General features: G+C 43.8%; 1 protein-coding gene across 3 annotated transcripts in view; it reads right to left on the bottom strand.

The window, feature by feature from the left end:
- Positions 1-8,987: 8,987 nt before the first annotated feature.
- Positions 8,988-15,882, bottom strand: part of NARS2 (asparaginyl-tRNA synthetase 2, mitochondrial) — a 59,989-nt gene continuing 53,094 nt past the window's right edge. For all 3 annotated transcript variants that reach the window (XM_086614669.1, XM_086614659.1, XM_086614650.1), the window contains 2 exons: positions 14,984-15,010; positions 8,988-9,132 (listed from right to left, as the gene is read on the bottom strand). In XM_086614669.1, the coding sequence (XP_086470795.1) occupies positions 8,988-9,132; positions 14,984-15,010 (172 nt within the window). The remainder of the gene's footprint in view (positions 9,133-14,983; positions 15,011-15,882) is intronic.

Genomic DNA, 15,882 nt, shown 5'->3' with positions numbered 1-15,882 from the left:
CAAGCAACCATAAAACAAACGGTAATAAAACGAGCAGGGAGAAATCTTCGCCGGGCTCCCCTGCCTGTTTTTCCCGCCCCTGCTCTACTCCCACATCCTTAGGCATTACTTGAAGAGCAGATGGTGCTCTGCGGTAGAGCAAACGAGCAATTATCCTCCCGACACCCCGCGAGGCCTCCCCGCATGCGATGGCAAGAAGTTACTTCACCCCGAGCTAAGAGCTGTTGTCTGGCTTTTCAGCATAATTGGATGTAATCAAGTTTAATTTGGTCGGTGCAGTAACTCCGAAGACTTTTGTAACTGGATTACTGTTGGCTCAACGGTCATGTGCCATTATATTTGCTGGTCAAAACAGAAGCCAGAATAAAACCAGATGCTTTCCCCCCTACTCCGCCTTCCAACACCACCCCTTCAGGATATGAGCTCGCCTTCTACGGTCAATGTAATGAGCGAAAAATTCTATTAGAAGAAGGAAGTCGTTGCCGTCATATTACGTCCAGGCCTCTCCTAGAAAGTGTAAATTATCTGGAGTATGGATCTCTACGTTTGTTTACAAGCACAGACCACACACGGCTTAAAGCTAAAACGACCGGAGCATAGACCTATGATGCACGTGCGCTTTGAGACATATAAATCTGATTATCCTTACTGTACCAGTAGGGAAGCTGAGATCATAAGGAGTGAATGGCTGATGAGGAAGGAGCTCCTCAGGTCCCATTTTCTGCTGTACATCACCAGCTGAGAACTAGGAATATACAAAATGCTGTGGTTACAGCTACTACAGGTGATCTATAGGTAAGAGAGTGGCACCTGGTAAACATAACAGCAGCGAAAAGACCTTATTTTCAGTGTCCCTGAAGCTCCTACCAGTATTAAGTTACTGAAGCAGCAGGTAAAAGCTTGTTCCCATCGTATTTTAGGTCAAATTTTGAAAATTCAAGACTCTGTGGTCTTTTCTAATGACCCTGAAATGATGAGAGTGAAGACACACTGAGATCCTCCTGACAGACGCTGAGGCCAGGCCGATGGAGACTGAAATACGGCACTTTTTTAACAGTGAAAAGAATTACTGGAGTAACGGATGGAGGTGGAACGCTCTTGTAGTTCCAAAGCATTTTAGGCCATGTGGAAGCATAGGAAGTGTATTATATTCCTGGCTGAAATGTTCTATTACATTTTAGACAGACACCTCCTAAAATTCAGCTCAAGTTTGAACTGCAGATCAACTGTGTAACGATCAGTGTGAAGAGACTTCCCTAAGATCAGCAGCAAAGGATGTTCTCCAGCTCCCAGTCCCAAAAGCTACAGAGCTGCCACCCTCACAGCTGAACACTGTTAAGCAGGCAGATGCATCTCTGGTTTTGGCCAGATGGCTATTTTGAGTTTCTAATGATCTGGGAAATGAACACTTCATAATGCTCTATCTCAGAGGGTTTAGTACCAGCTTTCTTCCTTTCTTCCATACCAGCACTGTTACAGATGGTACTAGATCTCTGGAGAAGACAAAACTCTGGGGAGACCTTCTAGCAGCCTTCCAGTACCTAAAGGGGCCTACAGGAAAGCTGGAGAGGGACTTTTGACAAGGGCATGGAGTGATAGGACAAGGGGCAATGGCTTTAAACTGAAAGAGGGGAGATTTGTATTAGATATAAGAAAGAAATTCTTCACTGTGAGGGTGGTGAGGCACTGGAACAGGTTGCCCAGAGAAGTTGTGGATACCCCATCCCTGGAAGTGTTCAAGGCCAGGTTGGATGAGGCTTTGGGCAACCTGGTGTAGCGGAGGTTGTCCCTGCCCATGGCAGGGGGGTTGGAACTGGGTGATCTTTGAGGTCCCTTCCAACCCGAACCATTCTACGACTCTATGATCTCAATCAGGGACTGGAGTAACATGGTGCCAAAACCACTGTGTTTTAGCACGTACTCTAAGGAGACGGCCACGTAATCCTGCCCAGCAAGTCATCCATCGAGTTTGTTAACAAACAGGCTCATGAAATTTGTTAAATACTTGAACCCTATACTTCCTAAATCACCATAAATGCTAATAATTCATTAATGCCATTAGTAATAATGGAATTTGAAAGACTGTTTCAAGCCACTGGGTAAACCAGGCCCTCGGATCTGATCTGCATGGTTATTCGGGTTCAGACGTGGAAGGTGATACGGAAAAGCACCACCCATGCACGTTCATGGAAAGGCACCTGAAGCACACCCTTCCCAGCACTTCGGCCGCGGCACAGAGCCCCTTCTCGGCAGCTCTGATGCTGTGTACACACTGTTGGGCAAGCCTAGAGCGTACACGGTGTTTTATTTATACTAAACAACTGCAGAGGTCATTTCAAGTGCTTCACGGAGATGCCATTGTGAGGCCACAACGAGGCCTCATCGGCTACAGCCATGCCAGAATCTCTGCAGTAGGCAAGTGCTCACAGCTGGATCTCCTGGAGCTTCCCTCTATAACCTCTGGCAAGCCCCTTCACCTGTCCCTGACTTTTCTGCACTCACCTGCAGCATCACAGCTCTGTGAACAGTCCTGGCAGCACCAACACGGAGAGGTCAGTAAGCCCTGAAGTTGTCCAGGGTAGGTGTCCAGCTCTTTCTTGCTTGGACAGGTGGCCCACGGCCATGCGTTCCTCAACAGAGCAGCAGCAAAGCTGAGGGACAAGCAGAAAATGGGAGACCTGTGTCTCAGAAAAATACGGATCACAAGCCTGCTTCCCACAGCTTAATCACAGCACTGAGCACTTAGAGCCCAGGATCTTCAAAGGGCCACAAAGACAGCACTGAATTAATGCTCAAAAACCGCTTTGGAGGTAAAGGCACCATAGAAGTATCATTACAAAACCATTGTGTCTACAAAATATAATTTTTTTCCCCCGTGGCTGGAAATCTGGCCTCTTTGGAAGTCATGGCAGACAGTACAGAACAGTCCCATATACAGACTTGTGTGTTTATGTGATTTATCAAGGCCACCTCCCAGACCACACCATGATTTTTCCTGAGCAGTTTGCGTTTTTTTTTTGCCAGCAACCTGTACGATTGGTGACTTCTGAAAATGTAGACCTCTATTTTTACAGCACACACAAGTATCAGCACATTAACCTGCTGAAGACAGTAAGACACACAGCTATTGGTGAAGAGCAAAAGGCAAGATGAAACTTTGCAAAGAAAATTAAAAATGTACCCTGTTGGCTGCCTCGAATTATTCAGAAAAAATCAATTGTCAGAGTAATAAAAATAAACAGCAGGATTGCTCTCTCTGAAAAGCCTTGGGGCATACAGGGATAGATAAAAATCACTGAAGCACATCTTAGAAATGCCAAAAATGTGTCTGAAACCGGATCAGCTGCAAACATCCTGCCTTGCTTCTGGTGTGGCTGCGCACCCAAAGGCAAACAGAGGGAAGTCTCTGGGGGAGGCTCCGAGAAAGGATTTGGTTGGTTTGGGTCAGTTCCACGGTTGTGCCACACATCTTCCATAACCTTGGGCAAGCGGCTTCATTGCTCCGTGCCTCAATTTCCCATAGTAAAATAGTGTCAGCAACAAGAGCGACAGGGGTTCTGAAATCATTTCATCCACATTTCACCCATAATCCAGCCTACAATTTCTGCTGGAGCTAGTGTATGTCTCCTAAATGGCCACACAGTCTTGCTCCTCTCCTGCCCTTTACGCAAAAGTTCTCCCTTTCCAGCATCTTCGCTGAACAACTTGTGCAGCGGACACTGAGACACAGCCGTAGGACAGACAATAACACACTTCACAGCAGCAATAAAACAACGGGAGCCATAATTTCTTTGAACTCTGGGTCAAACTTGTTGTTAGCCAAGTCTGTAAGAACTCGTATAGTAAATTACATACGTCTCTTGACCAGCAGGATCATAAAATAAAACTTTACAATCCTTCCAAAGGTCACGGCTCTGCAACAAACAGTAAGATGAAACAATAAATTCACACCCGAGACCACCATTTTTGTGGCTTCAACAGCTTTGGTTAGATCTGAGGAAATTAGAACTTTGACAATCTTTAGGCAAAGTCTTTCTTATTTCTCCCTTGGACCCATCTCCCAAATCTCCCTAAGCATAAGGCAGAGGCTAAACCAACAGTAATAATGACTGTTACTGGTTTCAGCAGCAGCAAAGCCACATTTATCTCTATACACACATTTAATGGAAACAATGACCAAAGTGTTTCTTGGCAAATTAGTCCCCTTCTCCCCTCGAAGAAAAACACACCTATAAGCTATTTCCAAAACAATCAATATTAGTCCAGCAAGCAAAACTGTACGTTACGTTTCCCACCAAAGTCCTGGCATTCCCTCAAACAAGTGGTGCTTTATAAACTACAACTACTACCAAATAAACTGGAGAGAGGACTCCTGAGCTGGGCACCTTGCTGCTTTTCCCTCAGGTCTGGGGGCCTGAATGCAGGAAATTCCGTTAAAATCCCTGCTCTGCTCTGCTGGCTTTTAAACATTTGGCCCAGTGATGTATCTTTCCATCTATGCTTGTACGGAAGCTGGTCCAAGATCTAGACACTGCCATGGTATCACGACATCAATCATGAGGGGGAGAAGGGCAATCTCTGCTACCAGCTTCAGAGCACACATTTGCCCTCCCGTGGTTTTAAAACCGAAAAGACAAAGACACGGTGTTAGTTCCGCGGGTATTATTTTTTTAATTAAAAATAGAGTATTTCAGGATACTTTGATCCTGCACATAAAAAATCTTAAGTGAAGGGATTATCTGATATTTTTGAAGTGAAAACAAAGGTTTTCCTCTAAACACTCTTCTGAGAGGCTGGCATTTGGTTATGCAAAGTTTATGGTACTGCTCTTTTATTCCCAGCGGTGTTGCTCTCCCATCACTCTGTCCTAACGTTGCAAAGCCACGGACACAGTAATCGATGGCCCTGATTCTTCCCTCTGAAGCTCAAAGCGAGGACAAACACGAAAAAAGGCAGTGCTAAAGTGCTGAGGAACTGAAACTTCAAGAAATACTTACCAAAGGGATGCCAGCAGAGACCGTGCTGGTCACCTGGGCTTGAGAGCTGACCGCTTACGGCACTGACAACACCCCAAGGCGAGCCACTGCGCCGCGATTTCAGGCTGAGGTGACTCCTGTGTGCACAGAACAACAGCTTTTCCTTTCAAGAGGTGCCAGAGGTTTCCTCGGCTTCAGCCATTGCCAGAGCGCAGACTCTAAGCAAAGATGTAGCAATGAAAACTGCTTAAATCTAAGAAATCCTCGGTGCTTTTCCCTGCCTGTCCAAGAGGAATGACCTTGCCTGTCCTCCAGATTAACTTCCGTTTCATGCTGCGAGAGGAGATCTGAAGGAAATACATGACATTCCACATGGAAATCCCAGGGAAAACATGTCGCATTCCTTGGCAATACCAGCCAATGTTATATATACATAGCACGGGGTGAACAATGCCAGCCTGGAGGGAAAGAGCAGCTCCCACCCTTGCTGGGTACCCATAAATCTTCTTCTCACAAGAATGTCGATCTCGGTATTAACCCTAAGCAGTACCATCATGCACATGGGCCTCAGCCTCTACCTTCTTCTCTCTCCCACCACTACCAAAACCAACGCACGTTGAAGGCTGTTTCCAAGACCGGACAACTCTTTCTTCTCCCTCCTGAGCCTGAACGTTCATCTGGTTAGTTCTGTTGGGAACAGTCCTGCTCTCCCTCCTGCTTATTCTGCCAGATTATTGGGGGTAGTTTTTTGGATGAGCTTTTGGATCCAAGGGCAATGCCTCCTTAGCTCAACCCTGCCCACTGGATCTCCAACTCACCAAGTACCTTTGAATGAAATAGAAGTACTTGTAGAAGACTGGGGAGACCGCTCCTCTTGGACACACAGTCAGAAACACACAAAGAACCACTCATGGTGCCTCCTTGCTACATCTTCCTTAAAAACCTGCCTTTCTGCAATGGCTGCAATCAGAAAACCAAACAAAAAAACCCACAACCAACACCAAAGCAAATAAAGAAACCACCTCTAAAGCCCAAAACTTTTGATATTCATAGAATCATAGAATCAGAGAACAGTTTGGGTTGGAAAGGACCTCAAAGATCATCTAGTTCTAAGCCCCTGCCATGGGCAGGGACACCCTCCACTACATCAGGTTGCCCAAAGCCTCCTCCAACCTGGCCTTGAACACTTCCAGGGATGGGGCATCTACAACTTCTCTGGGCAACCTGTTCCAATGCCTCACCACCCTCGGAGTGAAAAACTTCTTCCTTATATCCAATCTAAATCTCCCCTCTTTCAGTTTAAATCCATTGCCCCTTGTCCTATCACTCCATGCCCTTGTCAAAAGCCCCTCTCCAGCTTTCCTGTAGGCCCCCTTTAAGTACTAGAAGGCTGCTATAAGATCACCCCGGAGCCTTCTCTTCTCCAAGCTGAACAGCCCCAACTCTCAGCCTGACAGAAGGAAAAGGTTGAACCTTTGGTTTGTACATAGATAGATATATTCCTTCGTACATCTATCTATGTACAAACCAAAGGTTCAACCTTTCCCTTCTGTCCTGCAACAACCTCTTACCAAGGCAAAGAATGAAGGGTGGATCATACGAGTCATTGGTTCTTGCAAGCTGTCACCTCAAATAAGGCCCTGACAGCCACTCTGCAAGCGTTTGAAACAGTCCCGCTATCCTTCCCGGGAACTTGTGACTCATGCCATGTCATCCTATGACTTTTTGGCACCTTCCATTGTCGTCTTCTCTACACCTTGTTTTCCACCTGTCGCTGTTAAGCCCCACCCTGCCCATCTGGCATCTCACAGTGTGAACAAGAACTTCTCAGTGACAACAGGCTGCTGATGCCAAAACCAACACAGCCAGCCCAGAACTGCTGCAGGGATGAGAGCAGAGTGGACGTGAGATGGTTTTGCCATCCACCCACTCTATTTTCAGCAGATGGGCTTCCAGTTCAAGCACTCTCATTAACAGCAACTGAGATGGAATCAATGACCGAGGATCTCAATAAGGAGACCTGCTGATGGCAAGTTATTTAGGTATGGATGGGGCTGTTTGGTAGCTGCACTCTTTCCACATCTTTCTGCTGAAAGAAGTAACTCCAGAACACAAAGAGCAGCAATAACATTTAAGACAACGCATTAAAAGGAGGGATGGTCTAAATGCAAGAAGATACTCAGGTGTTTGATACAGGAACTGCTCAGTGGTTTCAAAAGGAAGGCAGCTGCTTGAACCACTTCGTGGAACCAGATTTACCAACTCAGGCTGTACTGGGAAACGCAAACCAGCAAATGCACAGTTAACACCTGCCTAATCAAGCGGATCAAGGAGGTACGAAAAAAATCTTGCTATGCAGGAGATGTCTCAGTGCCTGCAACAAACACCCTGAAACAATGACCTTGTGGTGATGTTGTTTGCATGATCATAACACGCAAAAGTCCCAGCCGTGGACCAAACCCAAACGCAGCAGGTGCCACGTGACATAACCATGTATTTTTGGGTACTGCAGGTGCAGCATTACACAGCCCTACCAGAGAGAACTGTGTCTGCAATATTCCCAGCGCAATGCTACTTGATTACTACTTTTCAATCTCTTTCATCTACTCGGAAAAGAAGTCTTCAGGGCTGTTCTGAAGCCACTTCACGTTGTACATGGCAGTTTACGTGGGGTTCATTAGCAATATCTTGCTTTTTCTCTGTATATATTGTTTACACTGCAGCCGTCTCGGGCTCCAGAGTAGTAAGCACTATGCTAATGACCATTTGCTGGATTGTGATATTTGGAAGAGAAGAAGGATGCTGGAAACCAACAGTTCGAGTCCTAAATAAACCCCTAGTTTCCAATTGCCTTGGGCAAGTCACTTGATCTTCCCATAATCCAGTCTTCAAAACAGAAATGAATTCTTTCTTTACCTAGCAGGGAAGCTGAGAGTACAAACCCATTAAAGACTGCACGGAGTACAGATCCTCTAGTGATAAGAAATTACTTAATACATATGCAATGCTTGGGAGCACACGTTGCTTGTTTCAAAATATAGACAAAACTGCTTGGTCCGATGAGTACATGAGATATTTTCTCAGTGACAACAACAAACGAGCAAAGCAACAACAAAAAAACACCAATAAACTGCAAGTTGGCTCCGGAGAGATGAACAAACTCTCATCTAACTGAACATTTCTTTCTGCTATGAACATGTGGTCTCTTGGAGACAGAAAACAGATATCTCCTGCAGAAGTTGTGCAACTAATTTGAGTACACCGAAAAGGAAACATCTACTCAAGACACTGAAGGAAACGCCATGATGCTGAGGGCTATGGTTTTATAACAGAAGAAGAAACCATATAGAGTTACAAAACAACCCAGTGCCCATCTTTATTGATGATTCACAAAATCAAACATCATTCACTTCACTTACTCCAGCAGTTCAAACACGACATTTTTCCTTGCTAGGTCTGGCTGATTTTTCCAAGGTAAACAATATTTGCTTTTAACCCGGGGTGGGGAGAATCATGCTCTACAGTAGCCCCTTTCGTAAGGGCAAGTGCATCACAGCCAGGACAATACTTCACAATTTTATAACAATCTTCAAAGCACTGTGCAGGCATTTAATTAAAGCCTAGTAAAGCCTCACAGCAGTCCTGGCTCCCGGTCCGTTTTAGGTCACACCTCCTTATTAATATTTCACACAAAATCCCCACTACCTCCCAACACCACTTATTCAGTACTTCCAGGGCTTGTACTAGTCTCACGAGAATCTTAACCCTTTAGTTAAGTGGGATTTATTAATACTCCTGAAGCCCACTGAAGACATGAACTGCTATCAAATTAACTGCCCGTGTGCTTCCGTAATCTCACCAGAACATATATTATTTTCAATAAGCCGGTATTAAATTTACAGAGAGTTTCACTGATACAAAAAATATCTTTATTTCCTACTAAAACACACTTAGCCATATCCTAGTATGTTATATACATATAGTCACACCAGCAGTGAGTCAACTGCTGAGCTACAGGAGACAGGAGTGAGAAAACCTGGGGAAAGGAATAACATCTTTGATATTGTCAACTCCCAGGATGTACTGCAGGTAGCGTTCAAACCCCATTCCGAAGCCTCCATGAGGAACCGAACCGAATTTTCGGAGGTCTAGATACCTGTAATTTAAACAGACAGTTACATTTGCAGCACGGTTATGCTGATGTAATTAGAGCGAGCTTTTTATCTAGGGTTTTGCTTTCCATCTTAATTACTTCCCTTTGACCCTAACCACTGTGGGTTTCTGCCAAGGCAGCCGGGGTTGGTCAGGGGTGTGAAGAGGTGCAGCTCCCTGACAGGCAGAATTGTATTAGGAGAAACCCCAAGTGTAAACACATCTAAACCAGCAGAGCTGTGCTCTGCCGATACGCCAGAGCCTGTTTTCAGGAGCAAGAACTCGTCTGGGTACGAAGAACAGCTTGAACATCGTTGTTCTGCTCATATTGAGAGCATCTTTGTAACTTTTAGGATCTAAAATATTCCTAGCAGAGGCACAAACCCAGGTTCCTACAGAGGCACAAAACATTTCTACTCTTGGAGATGGAGTTGCCTGCTTGGGTTTGTTTAGCCCTCGTCATGCTGGTGCCAAAAACTGCCCTACAATAAATTCTTTCATTTTCTGTCTACCTTTCAATAGCCTACATCATTTCATTTCCAGTAATTTCTTCGGAAGCCTAAATAGGTATTGCTGTCTGCTGAATATTCTTTCAGATTTTTTTTTTCTTTTAAGGTAATTACGATTTTTTTTGTTACTTTTTCCCCAATCACTCTTACAGACTGATTCATTTATTTCCACAGTAAATCAGCAAAAAAATCTTGGACATATTTTCTCCAAAAATGAGATCTGGAAGAAGACATTTCCTTTTGGAGAACAGCACCTGTTGTGCACAGAAAACTCACAAAACATTTGCAAGCAGATATTCCAAACATATGGGTGTCAACAAGATTATGGTGGTTCTTCTTTAGAGTTCCCCATTTCCCAGCTGGACTGTAGCTGAAGAGATACACAGGAACTCTATTTGCAGCTATAAATTGTCACCACCAGTTTTATTTTAATAGGAGTGAAAAACATCTCAGTGGTTCTATTGATTTATGGGGCCACTTCTGAGCTTGCTGAGGCCACAAAGTTATTCTTCTTTATATGAATGCACTAGTAAGGGATTGAGTGACTCCAGATGTATTACAGGCTTCTAATCTTTGTGTATGAATATTTTATCATCCCAGTTAAAAAAAAAAACAAAGTACACTTAAATATGAATGCATATATGTGTTTTACTACTTAGGCAGTGGAGTAGAGGGGAAAAACACTGTGGAAAAAAAAATGAAGATTGGATCGATTGTAATAAATAGCTTCCCAGATTTTAACTACTGTTAATGAATCGCAAGAAAAAAGTACTTTTGTGTATGTATATACATTTTTATATATATTCATATGTAAAATACACATTATGTATTTAACTGTACTTGCTTAAAATATAGATATTTCAGTGTACTTGCTCGGACTTCAGAATTTTGTTGGCTTGAAGACTACATTTTAACAGAGTGAAGCCAAAGTAACACCACTGGTCAGCTCTACTCACAAACCAGGAATACTCACCAACATATTCTACAGCTGCAACGGATCGCCCTGGCAGACTCAGTTTGCCAGTGTGCCTTTTATACCATGAAATATTATTTTTCCTTGCAGATCATTAACAGTAGTTAAAATTTGGGAAGCCATTTACTACACTCAATCCAATCTTCAGGTTTTTTTCCCCTCCACTGCCCAAGTAGTAAAACCAGATGCAGAACTTCACAGAATCATAGAATTCCTTACCTCTTCCTACTAGGACTGACACACAAAGCACAGTTATGCCTATACTTAGCAGCCTTTCAAGGGTTTGCAAGGAAGAAGATGGGCAGATCTGATGCTGAGAGTGATGACTCGTGAAATAGGACAGACCTTGGGAATGCAAGGGATTTGGGTGCTGGCCGTGGCAGATCATTCTGTACCAGCTCAGTAGTTGTGAGCAGAGCTGGCAAACCAGCTGGTGACAACTCTAGCTGCAACTAGTAATATAAATACCAGCTGAAACATTTCTGATGACATCTATAAGCAAATCTCAGCCTGTGCAAAAACAGCTGACACTAAGCCTAGAGTCTTTTCTCCCCTTTAGTTGGCAACAGAGTTTATAAAGTCATTGTAGGGAGATGAAATAACTCAGCTTCTTCCAGATGAACAATAATAATAAATTCTACCTTTGCTTAGCCAGGGCTTTCATCTGTAGATCTCAAAGCACTTTGAGAAGCCATTTTGGCAAAAAGAGCGAAACAAAACCCATTAAAGCTAATGGAAAAAGTCCATCGAATTAAACGTGCTGAGGATCAAGCCTGTGAATCCTTTCTGATGACTGTGCTTAGAAGAAGCAAAGGAATTGAGAAATTTTCCATTCTTCCCAGATGAAAGAAAAAGTAACTGCCTGCAGATGAAGAGAAAATTTCCTTTAGGCTGGAAAATGCTCCCTGAGGTTTTCCTTCATTCGGTAGTCTCCAGACATTGGATGTTTCTCACCTCAAAAACAGTCATGAACCAGTCTAGCTATTTCTCCTAGTAGCTCATACTTAAGAGGAGCGCTGAGCCCTCCATTGGCAACTGGGGGACTGTGCAACATTATTCCACGGGGGAAATAAATTTCTGTGACCCCAGCTAGCCCCGGAGTTCATGTTCTGGACCCGGAGGACTGGTAGTTCTTCAGAGATTTGAATCTTACTAAAGTATGTGCTGCAACAACGTCCCCCGGCAATGAATTCCAGGAGCTTGTTATGTGCCAAGTTAGAAGAGCATTTCCTTTCATCCTTTTCAAAACCTATACCCTTTTATCATCATCACGAGCTCCTGTGTTGCACAGCAAGGCACTACGAAGATCAGCGCTCTCTTAGTGACCATTCATAAGCAGAATGTATTCTTTTCAGTCTCCTTTCAAAACAAATATCATCTTCATCTTTTTTATGTAACCCCCTCGTTCTACGGAAGCCTCTGCAGCCAGTTTGAAAAAAGTAAGGCTGAAAGAACAAAGATATTGCAGTCCATGAAGGTGAAGATTCTACTGGGAAAAAAAAGGAAAAAAATGAGGGCAATGAAAAACTACTAGTGAAATGATGCTTGAAAGACCATTTTGTTGAATGTTTCAGGAATAAACATACAAAGCATCACCAGGTTCTAATGCGGGGTAAAAGAGCATCTTTGGTTTCAGGCAGCTTCTGCTCTGCTACAACTTTTTGGGAATCCACAAAAAAAAAACAAAAAAAGCATTCAGGGAGGTCAATCTAAACCACTCCCATTGACACAGGTGGGGTTTAGGTGTGTTTTGGCTGACTTTAGAACTGACTGGCCCAGCACAGCACTCTGGTTTCTCCTCAAAGCAGGAGTAATAGGACCAGGCACCTGCCAAGCAGAGCTATGAGTTACTTGTTTCCAGCGGGCTCTGCAGGAGGTTCAAGGATGATACGAATGCTGTCACTGGCCATGGATTGCAAGTGGCTCACCTGTGCTGCTGTTCCTTAAGTCCAACTCCTCCTTTCTACCTTGCCACACAAGGACCCAACAGAAAACTCCAACATTTAAACTTCAAAGTTAGAAATTAAAGAGCTCAACACAGCTCGATCTTCTCCATCCAGAGCAGGAGCAAAGCAAAGACAACACAGCAATATCTGTTCTAAGACAGAAGGGAACACCTGCGCTGCCACTGTGTACTTTCACCAGCATTACACCAGATCGGAAGGGTACCTGGACTGGAAAGGGTTCAGCATGAGGCCACCTTCTCCATCGACGAGTGTTACAATAATCAGAGTGAGCAAACAGGTGTCTTACACGTAGAAAGACCGTCTGAAATGCTGCTCAAGCCGATGGTGGTGGGGACACGCTGTTCTTTACAAAGTACCTGCTTTGCTATTGCTCGTGCTAAGCTGGCACCTGGAAGCTGCAAACAGGATGAGGATCCCTGTTTACGAGGTAAAATACTCAACGCTCCCCGCTCACAGAGAAAGCAAGTGACTTCCCAGAGAAAACTCTCGTCGCCCGACTTTCCCACCTCACTTCCACAGACCTCTCCAAGTCTAGCCAAGATCAGCACCTACGGCACTGAGCTCTTTTCTAGCTACAGTTCAAAGGAAGGAGTGTGAAAATAAGATAAAATAACTCTGCAAAATCAAGCCAAACACTTTTGCAACTCATAATCTTTATGGAAAGAAACCTTCACACAGCAAGAAAGATGTAGTGAACTGAAGAAGATTCAGAGGACTTTGACCACGTCCCCTTATCTACTTTTTTTGAAAAGCTTCCTCAAAGGTAGGAATGGGCAAAACCACAACAGTATTTTGGATCATCAGTTGCCTCTTTGCTCAAGGATTCTCCCACAAACAAAGCACTCTTGAAGTTGCCCTAGTAGTCGTCAGCCTGCACAATATCCTCATGCTTAGTAGAAGAAAAGAGGTAGAAACAGAAATATGACAATACATAAGGGATTTCAAAAGGGACCACATCTCATATAGCTGCCCATTCTGAAGTCAGCAAGTATTATATTTAAAAAGGAATGACTCAACTGTTCTTCAAGGTGTTTGTGAGCCAGCTTTGGAGACTAAATTCAATCACTAAATTGGAGGAGATTAATTCCAGTCTTTCCTGCCGCCTCCACTGAAAAGATGGATGCTGGCAAACCACCTACCTGTTTTCTGGCAGATTCTGGACTGTAGTCTAGAAGCATCCAGGATTACTTCTATCCTGCTCCTTGCTAAGACACCAGACCCTGCTATGGCCGAGGGTAACAACAGTTCTAATCTTCTCTGGGAAGTTACATCATCTGCGTTAGAGCAGAGGGAATAGAGGAGGAAAGAATTTCCAGAATGTGATTGCTACATATCACATGAAAATGCAAATAGCTGACGGGCAATGTCTTATTCTTCTCTCTTGAGGGGAGCATGAGGCAGGGCTGAGCTATCTTAGTGCTGGAAGGCTCTATCTGCCACTGAGCACCAGACTTCCTCAGGCTGTATCTCAGCACCTAACCACACAACTGACCATCCTTGGTCAGGATAACTTGATAAGTTATAAGGATAACAAGGTCAGGATAACATCCTTCCCTCGGATGAGGTGATATGGTGTATTCTGGCCCATAATCACAAACAATAAAGGAAGACATTTCATTCACCCTGTCTGCAAATGGATGATGTAAAGGTCTGCCATGCACTGGGCTGGTCCTACGTGATTTCATATTGCGGGAAGAGGAGAGCGAAGAATCCTACACTGCATTTACTCTGCTTTTTTTCAAGGCAGCCTCCCTAATGATCATTCCAAATACTGCAGAATATTTGAATATGCTCTTCTAAATTTAAAATTCTCCACACTATCACCTCTCAGTAGCTGTGACAAAGCACATACCAAGAAACATTTGTCAAGAGGAACTCTAAGATCCTTCTGTCCTTTTAATAGGCTAAACCGTTAATTCAAAGGTTGCTCTGTCCCCTCAGCAGGACAGTTTTAATTGCTTCACCCACTTTGTTAGGGAAGATTTTTCGACCCAATTGCCCTATCAATTGCAAAGGGAGTTATTCACAGAGCTGTTAAAGGTCACAAATGGCTTGTGGTTCTGCAGCCTGTGCTACGCATCTCATGTGATAGCCATCAGAATCTGTGCAACATGGATATTAAATCATTAATATAAAAAATAACTGATGGGTTGTAAATTAATGTACTTCATGCAATCCTGAAAGGAACGACCTGTGCTGTGAGAGGATAAATTGGGAAAATAAACTAAGTAGCATTAGATTAAACCCTGTTTAAATGAACTGGCTGTTCCATTTAGACTGGCGGTGATGGCAGGGCAAACTGGGCCAAGAAACATCCCCGTCAAGAACAGGATCCAAAAAATGAAACAGTTGTTTAAGGAGTCTCAAAAGGAGAAATACAGCTTGCACATCAATACAGTGTCTTACCATTGGTAGATATCTGTGAGTCCTAATCTGTGGAACAAAAAGAAAATCCCTTGTAAGTAAAGGAACAGAGGAGATCCACACAAGCAGCACTTGCCTGGAAGAGCGTGCTGCAAGAAAAGGGAGGGTCTGATCACTAAACTCAGTCCGAAAAGGAAAGGCAGGAAATTAAGGGAAGACACGCTCAGTGCCTGTCAGTTCTGGTAATTGGCAGACAATCTTGAACAGATTCCCAACATGCTTCTTAAAATGTAAAGTTTGTTTTGTCAACAAACAGGGTGGATCCCAGCTTCAAGCAAAGACTTGTGCACATTCTTAACTTTAAGCATATCAGTAAACTACTTGTGAACGTCTGGAGAGCGCAGACCCGAATGCTAAATTCGCAAGGACATACAGCTAACGTCATCTATGAGCGAGTCAAAACCTCTTCACCTGTGGCTGTGTGGCTCCCCTTCCACAGTGCCTGAAACCTCTGAACTCCCACGGCTCTATTAATGTGTGCCACCTTCGGAAAAACTACTCAATAAAATATGTTTTTTTCTAATTGCCACCAGTGCACCTCCTCCCCTTTTCCTGCCCTGGCAGAGTCAAAGCAAAATTCTTGTTTGTTTTTTTTTTTTCCCCCATTTCTCTGAACACAAAGAAAAAACTGTAGGCAAAGAAAGATCACTTCTCTCATCTTCAGCGCATTGCAGCTGTCCCTGACTATGACTTGGAAAGCTGTTGTATGAAGTGTGTATAAGGAGACAAGAATCCCATTCTTTATCTCTATTGGTTATGCTGGATCTGCAGGAAGCATAATTGAAAAGCCTTAACAAAACATTTGGGCTCAACAGATCAGATCCTGAATACTCAAAATTCAGAAAAAAACAGGTGAAAAGAGGTTTTATTTCTCCAGGTTG

The sequence above is a fragment of the Tauraco erythrolophus genome, chromosome 1 (genome assembly GCF_009769465.1).
Source record: "Tauraco erythrolophus isolate bTauEry1 chromosome 1, bTauEry1.pri, whole genome shotgun sequence".
NCBI lineage: Eukaryota > Metazoa > Chordata > Aves > Musophagiformes > Musophagidae > Tauraco > Tauraco erythrolophus.
The sequence above is the reverse complement of the archived record's forward strand: the minus strand, read 5'-3'. Positions and strand labels throughout refer to the sequence as shown.